The sequence below is a fragment of the Sinocyclocheilus grahami genome, unplaced genomic scaffold (assembly GCF_001515645.1).
Source record: "Sinocyclocheilus grahami isolate Dianchi unplaced genomic scaffold, SAMN03320097.WGS_v1.1 scaffold181.1, whole genome shotgun sequence".
Classification (NCBI taxonomy): domain Eukaryota; kingdom Metazoa; phylum Chordata; class Actinopteri; order Cypriniformes; family Cyprinidae; genus Sinocyclocheilus; species Sinocyclocheilus grahami.
The window spans coordinates 306,418-315,643 of NW_015505360.1; the positions used below are offsets into that span (position 1 = coordinate 306,418).

General features: G+C 39.3%; 1 protein-coding gene across 1 annotated transcript; it reads left to right on the top strand.

Annotated features, from left to right (window-relative positions):
* Window positions 1-5,155: 5,155 nt before the first annotated feature.
* Window positions 5,156-8,362, top strand: LOC107594307 (CD209 antigen-like protein 2; the record flags this gene model as incomplete). The annotated part of the gene is made up of 4 exons (XM_016284323.1): window positions 5,156-5,303; window positions 5,387-5,490; window positions 5,558-5,661; window positions 7,960-8,362. Coding segments are annotated over 4 exons (492 nt in total), but the record flags the coding sequence as incomplete, so codon positions are not given.
* Window positions 8,363-9,226: the final 864 nt, after the last annotated feature.

Consider the following 9,226-nt stretch of genomic DNA (forward strand, 5'->3'; position numbering starts at 1 on the left):
ACACTTTCTCAGTTTAAACATTTGATATGTCATCTATGTTGTATTCTGAATAAAATATTGAAATTTGAAACTTCCACATCATTGCATTCTGTTTTTATTCACAATGTGTACAGTGTCCCAACTTTTTTGGAATCGGGTTTGTAGATGTTTGGTGTGGGTCTTGGGCTCATTTGTGTTCTTCTGTTGATCTTCATCATACTGCAGCACATCACCATCACAGCAGAGAGAGACCTGATAAAGAGTTACAAGAACACAGCTGAAGAGTTCAATCAAACCATCAACAGCTTACAGGAGTTACACTGATCTAATGACTGAAAAACACCAACTGCAGAACAACTTCAACTCTTTGTGTCAGAAGAAACAGGAACTGGAGAATAGAGTAGCTGCTCTGAGTGAAGAACTTAAAAAAGAAACAACTAAGCGAGGCCAGTTCACATATGTTTTTATGTTGTCTTTTCTTTTTTTTATCTTGATTGTACACCATTTTATTAAAGTGCATGTTTCTGGGTGGCTCAAGTTGGTACTGCTGATGATTGTTAAGCCTGTAATGTTCCCATGTTCGCCGTGTTTTTCTGACCCTGGACTGCTTCCTTGTTTTTTGTTTGTTTGCTGACTACTTATTCCTCACCTCCTCATGGGTCAGTTAGAGAATTGAAATGTCCTTCAAGATGGCTTAATTTGATCCATTTAACGGGTCACAGGCTGGAGGACAGAGAAGTGAGGAAACGAGGAAGCACATTATCAACTCTGAAGAGAAGCAGGTGAGTTTGTGTGAGTGTCTGTTAATGAATGAGAGAATCACACTTATTCCTGTTTTTATTCACACAGAGGTGAAGAAACGGAAAAGGACGTGAAGTGAAGGTGCTCTTCAAGAGAGAATCTTTAATTATTTTGCATGGCCTGAGCCTAAGGATTTAAACATTTTTATGTGAAGGCCATACAAATAATAGGGTTGTCTGTGATTTCAAAATTTGTTGTGGGTGTATGGCCTGGATGAGTGTAAGTGCACTTGCTGCTGTGTTTCCTGTTTAAAGCTATTTGAGTCCGTTTGAGTGTTTACAGACTCCTCTTGTTGGCTTTAGAAGCTGATAACATAATGTTGAATGTACAAAACACAAGCAAAATCCCCAGAGGTAAATCAACGCTGCTCAGAGTACATATTGTCCCAATCTACTGAGTGTTAAAGTTAATTGCATAATTAAGCAAATAATTTATTGATGAGTGAGCATTAGTAAAGAAAATCTGCTGTTATCAATGTTGAAGATGAACAATTATAGCTTAGGCTTTTAGACATGAAAACATATCACATAATCCTCAACAGTGGTAACTCTGCTTCAGTGTTACTTTAACACTCTGTAGATTGGGACAATATGTACTCTGAGCAGAGTTGATTTAACTGGGGATTTTGCTGCCGACTCTACCGATAGTTTAAGCGTGGCTGTAAGACTTTATTCTTGTCGAAGACCAGTGTGAAATGAAACCACTTCCTGTGTAGACTTAACACTTTTGAAAATGCTAATAAACATTTCAAAGACAATACCTCATCTGTGCAGACGTACTGACCGACACGGTGGATAATGGATTTTTGTTGTGGGTGTATGGCCTGGATGAGTGTGAGATTTCCCGGCCTGAAGTGGTGTCCCAGTCCGGCCCTGCTTCACATCCTTCAATCACGATTTCACATCCTTCAATAAGTCACGATTTCCTACTGGAATGCCCATGATCTCCACCAGAGGGCACTCTATTCATGACTTTTACTATTCACCCAGGACTCCATTTCCCATAATCCTTTGCCCGGACTCATCAGCACTCAACAGTTGTAGTCACCTGTCTCTCATCACCTCATCAGTCACAAAGCTAGCCAAAAAACTCAGCGCATCAGAGAGGCAGAGGAAGGGCCTAGTTCACCTGATGCTGCTGGTTCCAGGCGCTCTGGGAAACACGGAGAACTCAACTCTCACGTGAGAGGAGAACTCTGAATTCAGAAGGAGTAGCATGCTCATAGGTAACTCTTTGATAAAAGGGGAGCACTGCTCAGCACTACCACGAGAACCGCCCATGGAGTGAGGAATCCAACTCCTCACAAAGAAACTAAATGCTCGAATGAAAGCACCATGCTCACAATAACCTTCAATGGTGAGGGGAGTGATGCTTCCAGAGTGTGTCGACAGAGACACACTAGTTGAGTGGAACCCAAGGTACCGGGGTCTAAACCAACTCAGAGAAAGGGAAAGAGGCTAATAGCGTGTAACCCTTACCATACAGGATTTCAGAAAAGTGGGCAAAGCATAACGTGCACACTTACCACTTGTGTGGATTTGAGAAAGTGGGCAAAGCATAACGTGCACACTTACCACCTATGTGGATTTTAGAAAGTGCGCAAAGCTTATACGTGTACACTTACCATAGTATGGATTCAAGAGTTTTCCAAGCATCAGCTCACAGATACCTGGAAGTACTGAGCCAAACGGGAGAGGCAAGCTCAAATACAAATCGCTTTCGCGCATCGCCTCGATGTTGGCATAACTCGTATGCTGGAATCGATGGATGCATGAAGAAAAAACGGCCTCTTCCATTCCTTCTCCTCCAGCGGCTCACTCTCGTCCACAGCCGACGATCGCGAGAGGGAAAACACCTCTTTAAACTCATCGGCCAGATCCACCTGCAATCCCCACGAGCTCATTCTTCTTCGTGCCTCAGCAGCGGCGGGTCCTGAATCTTGGGAAGCAGATGGCTGCCCCCCTTTCCTCGAAAAGAGAGACAAACGAGAGCGGAGCTTTTTCATTGGAAAAACGCTCGCAGTGCACGCCGATTGCCCCCTCGGAGACATCGCGTGCGTGCTCTTCGCCCAAACAAATAACGCATAGATCGTGTGTGTCATCAGATGTCAAACAACGACAACACGGATGCACACATCTTCTAAACGCTTTGCTAGTGCTCGCCCTAATGATATGAATAGAGATTGCTCTTACCACAGAAATGCACGCGTCAAACAAAACAGTCAATGAAAACGAAGAAAAGGATGATGAATGGTAGAACGGTGCCTATTTATACTATAGTCGCACCGGTAGTGACGTCATGGCTGTCGCCGGCCAATGTGTTGTTGGTGTTTTTTCAATATATGCTTCAGGCACGGGTCACGACGAGCGCAGTTCAAAGTTCTCATGAAAGGGAACTATAGGCTATATATCATATCACAGGCCTATAAATTGACTACATAGAGTGTCAGTAGTTCTTGTGCATACACTGTAAGGCTTCATGAACTGCACGCCTTATAAAAATGTTTTCTTACTGTTGCCTGTTTTCATTACTCAACTCCAACGCTTTGAATCAGAAGACATGGTGTTGGACACCAGATTCAGTAACTGTTTTCAAATGCTGTCTGATGAGTGTCCTGTTGTTGTTGTTGTTTCTCTGATCTGGAAAGAATCTTCCGAACTTCCTTCAACCAGATCTAAGTTCAGAGTTAAAGGTAAATGCATTTCAGTATTATTATAAGTTTCTTTAGCTTTTTAGACTGTTTATTTATTCACTCTTAGTAAGAAAAAAAAAAGATTGAACACTAACATATAGAAAATGTGACTATAGCTAAATTTGACAGCAAACTCACACCAGAATTTGTAACCTTTTTCTCTTTTCAGAAAATATTCTTATCAGGAAATATTCTTCTTGAAGCACAGAGCCAAATGAAATAACTTCCTGTGTAGATTTAGCACTATTTTAAAACACTTGTAGTCATCATTCCTTCCAAAGATCACAGATCATCTGTGAAGACGTGTCAACTCAACCAGATCGGTCCTGGCTCCAATAATTTTTTTATTTTATTTTTTTCCTTGGTGAAAGAAATACATAGATGAAGAAGAAAATTATTATTAAAGATATCCTAATATCCTTTTAGACTATATTTTAGTTATGAAACTTTTATTTTGGTATCTTCATTTGTAAGGCCCTATTTCTAGGAATTTCAATGTGGCTCCATGTCCAAATTGTTGAATATTACCTATTTTCAGTGCTCAAATACCAAATGTGGGTCACATACAACTGATATGTAATGCATTTAAAGGGGTATGTATGAAGAATCAATAATGTTAAAACTAGAATTGTAGCTCGTTTCCCTCCATCAAAACAATTTAATATTAGGCACATGAACTTGTTTTTTCTGCTTTTATATCAAGTATATTAACATGGAATTGTTTTTCTACTTTTCCAGCATGTGGTCTTGTTTGAATATTTTACTTATGTTTGTCTTTCTAAAAGAAAACGCTTTTTAAATGCCCTATATTTTCTAAATACGACAGTGGATTGAAGGATTATTTTAAATGTTGTATCGAATAATTTGGAGTGAATTGTTATTGATATTTGATGCTTTTTACTGACACAGACTTGTGATGGGATAAAGTTTGTTAATACATGACTGTCATGGTTTTCGTTTGTCAGAAGTTTGTTTTCATAAAGTATGCTGATCCTTATGATTCAGAGAAGAAAATATACTTGCAATAGAAACTCAAGTACTGCATCATGCGCCACCACATCTTATGATTTTGTAACCAGCTTTGGAAATGAAATCACTTCCTGTAGGGTTTTAAAAACACTAGGCAACATACTAAAAATCACAACTCATCTGTGAAGACGGGCAGCCACAGAGACTAATGGAGATCGAGACCATTTATCAAAATGTTGAACACAAAGACATTAAGGACACATTTGGACCTCAAACACAGAGTCACAGCCAGGATGAAGGAAAAGCTAAAAAATGCAGTAAGCAGAAGGTTTCTTTTGAAGCAGAGATTGAGGAACTAAAAACTGTTATACAATTTCAGTCTCTGTGTTCTATGAACACGGTTTCTGATTTTAAATGAAGTGTATTAACATTTTAACAACATTATTTTAAGCATAATCATGTTTTTGAATACATATTTTACTTTATAGGAATTCCAGATGTTTGTCATTATAAATAAACACACTTTACTTACAGGTTGATCTAATGATATTCAGTGAATTGTCATTAATTGATATGTGTGTGTTTTGGTGGTGTTTGTCAGGAGGAAGTAGATGTTTGGTGTGGATCACAGTGGGTCTCGGGCTCATTTGTGTTCTTCTGCTGGTCTTCATCATACTGCAGCACATCACCATCACAGCAGAGAGAGACCTGATAAAGAGTTACAAGAACACAGCTGAAGAGTTCAATCAAACCATCAACAGCTTACAGGACAGTTACACTGATTTAACACAGAACAAAATCAAGTTAGAAAGCAAAGTCAGGTCTCTGAGTGATGAACTGAAGAAGGCAGCATCAAAAGGAGGTTAGATCAAACCTGAGTTTTTTTCCCCCATATTTTTGTATAGCTTTGAAAAGTGTTTATGCATGAAAATCTGTGTGGTTCAGGTTGGTTCTTCATGTCCACTGAGTTGAAGAGCTGGTCTGACAGCAGACAGTACTGCAGGGATCGTGGTGCTGATCTGGTCATTATCAACTCTGAAGAGAAGCAGGTGAGTTTGTGTGAGTGTCTGTTAATGAATGAGAGAATCACACTTATTCCTGTTTTTATTCACACAGAGGTTCATATCTTCATTAGTCAGTGAGAGTGCGTGGATTGGTTTGTCTGACACAGAGAACGAGGGCATCATGAAATGGGTGGATAATTCACCACTGAATCAAGGGTAAGAGCTAAAACACTCACAGAAAACTTTATTTATTTTTTTGAGACCCTAATCATAGTTTAACCATGGTATTTGTAAAACTGCAGTTATACAAATGGGAATCAATACACCAAAAAATATGGTTACTATACCTTTATCCCAGGAGTGTACCCCGACACGTAATTGCTTACAACTAAACGCTATCATAACTATTTAAGCTAACGATAGCTAGCTAGCGATGCTGTCTCGTAAACGGCATCATAATGGTATTATTGATGATTGATAACTTGCCTTAATAGTCATGAATATAACTGAATGTGTACACAGGGTTGTGCAATATATCGCAATATGCATATCGCTACGGCTTGCAATATATGGGGCCATGAACAAAACACAAAGAGAAAATCACTCACTGCTCTAACCTAAATAACTTTTATAGCTTAAATAAGAATCGGTGCATATTGAATTCATAGAGTAAATACTAAGCAGTGTTGTAATTTTCCTTTTTATTATTCAGTTCCTAAAATTATGTTTGTTAACTCATGTTAAAATGACATTGTTATGTAATGCTAGAGTAAAACACTATGGTTCACTTTCAGAAGTTATTGTAGGGGTGCTTTCTTCTCACAAAAAGTGAAAAAAGCTTTTTATTTCAGATAAATTATGATCTTTGAATCTTTCTATTCATCAAAGAATCCTGAAAAATGTAATCAACTGTTTTTTTTATATATATTGATAATAATAATCAGAAATGTTACTTGAACAGCAAATCAGCATATTAGAATGATTTTTGAAGGATCATGTGACACTGAAGACTGGATCAAATAAATGCAGGCTTGGTGAGCAGAAGAGAATTCTTTAAAAAAACATAAAAAAATCGTACAGTGAAACTAGGGCGCTCCCCTTACAGCACAGCTGATTTTGAGAGTTGACCGGAAATGACTGAACTGGCTTATCTAAAACCAGGAAGTAAATGTGGATATAGTCCATTAAAGGGGTCATATGACGTTGCTAAAAATAACATTATTTGGTGTATTTGGTGTAATGAAATGTTTATGCGGTTTAAGGTTAAAAAAACATTATTTTCCACATACTGTACATTATTGTTTCTCCTCTATGCCCCGCCTTTCTGAAACGCGTCGATTTTTACAAAGCTCATTGTTCTGAAAAGCGAGGTGTGCTGTGATTGGCCAGCTATCCAGTGCGTTGTGATTGGCCGAATACCTCAAGTGTGTGACGGAAATGTTACGCCCCTCACCATACTGTGATGATGCTGATGATGATCAGGTCGGAGCGATGATTAAAAAACATGAAAACCCATTATAAACGAGGCATTTGCATCCAGTGGGGACATAATTATGGATTATAATGACTTATACTGTCTTTTTACGCGTTGCGTTGTGCCGCGTAAACATAAAACCATGTCTGCATTTGTGATCGGAGAAATGACAAACAACAAGCCCTACTCTACACTGCTCAAAACTAGGGGACTAGAGTGAGGAACGGCGGGAGGGTTAGAGTGAGCAGAGGCGCGGGCTTGAGAACGGCGCGGCCGGCGATTTCGACGAAGGAGCGTCCGGAAGGACATGTGACGACTCCGGGCTGGACTCCGCTTTGTCCACGGTGAAAGCCGATCTGGCGATCCACAGCGCAAAGTTGATGTATTTCCTCAGCAACCAGCACGGATCAGCTCCAGGCATGACGAAGCCGATATCGTCATATCGTCGAAGTAGTTTCGCTTTCACAAAGAAACGCACTGTGCCTTCACGACATGGCGGCGGCGGCAACAACAATACTACAGCGAGAATAAAAGTTACGCCTTCTTTCTTTGCGTGAACATTTGGGCGGCGTTATGCAAATCTTCCCACATTGTGACGTAGACATGTGGGGGCGTGTTAGAACGAGCCGTTTTAGGTAGGTGTGGTTAACTCTTAACTTTTATAAAGAATATCTCTTTGGGTTTAAGACTTTAGTCTTTGCAACTTTACAGATCTTCTTAATGCACCAAGAGCTTGTAACACTCCAAAGAGAAAGGAAAAATTTTAATCGCATCATATGACCCATTTAAAGTGACTTCCCAAAAAAAAAAAAAAAAAAAAACCCTTCTTTCTTTCAGTTTTCTGCATTTTCACGTCTGCTCAAGCTTCTGTACTACTTTAGTTTACTCTCACAACTTTGAGGTGCTGTTAGCCTTGTTGGTTCATGAAATGCTTGTGATGCTCCTCATTTGTTAGTTGCTGAATGAGTAAAAACTTTGTGGCTGATAGGATTGAACATTTGTGGTCCTGGATAATTGAACATCTGACCCATTTTATTCAGGTTTTGGTTCAAGGGTGAGCCAAATAACTTTGGTGGAGATGAGGACTGTATTGAACTGAATCCTGAAAAAGACAACCGGAACAACTGGAATGATCGGTCATGCTCTGACACGAGAAAAGGGATTTGTGAGAAATAGGGTTCATCTAGTCTTGTCATGCTTTTACTTGTATTACCTTATGGAATCATTCTTATTGTGACATGAGAATGTATAATATCCGATTGAGGTTCCAGTCCAATGAACTGCTTTCAAATGAAAGGGTACTATTGCACACCAAACCTCTGATGTGTGCAATGTCTTGCTCTATTATAGCAGCATGTTAATATGTCCAGGATCCATGTTAATATATTAAGTGTCTGTGGAACTGCTTTTGATATGCATTGCTTTCTTTCTTAATAAAATTGTTGACTGATGAGAATGTATAATATCCGATTGAGGTTCCAGTCCAATGAACTGCTTTCAAATGAAAGGGTACTATTGCACACCAAACCTCTGATGTGTGCAATGTCTTGCTCTATTATAGCAGCATGTTAATATATTAAGTGTCTGTGGAACTGCTTTTGATATGCATTGCTTTCTTTCTTAATAAAATTGTTGACTGACGGTTTTATCTCAGCATTTGTGTTTTCATTTCATATTCTGGTGCATCTGCGTCACGGTATTTGACGCCCAACTATGGCGAGATTTCCTCCAGTCCAGCAGGACGCTGCAGAGAGCAGGTTTATCAGACTGAAGTCTTCATAGAGGAAGACAAACATCAGATCCAACAGTTATAACTCGATGGAGAATCGGACACTCGGAAACATTTCAAGTTTTCCTTTCTCTTTGGAGTGTTACAAGCTGATAGATAGTGCATAGATAAGATCCCGGAAGTTGCAAAGACTAAAGTCTCAAAACCAAAGAGATATTCTTTATCAAAGTTAAGACTCTGCCACGCCCCCCTAAAACGGCTCGTTCTAACACGCCCCCACATATCTACCTCACTATGTGGAAATATTTGCATAATGCTGACAAAATGTGCACGCAAAGAAAGAAGGCGTGGTTTCAGTAACCACGGTTAGTGTTAAAGCAGCCATGTCAGGGAGAAGCTGTGTGTTTATAGGCGAAAGCAAAAGCACTTTATTTGGCCTTCTGAAAGTAGATGCATTTAGAAATATTTAAGATCACTTACAACAGAACAGCAATGCATTTTATGGACCGTTGAGTGCCATGAAACAGCTTGAAAGATCAAAGACAATTTTTAATATAACTCCGACTGGATTCGTCTGA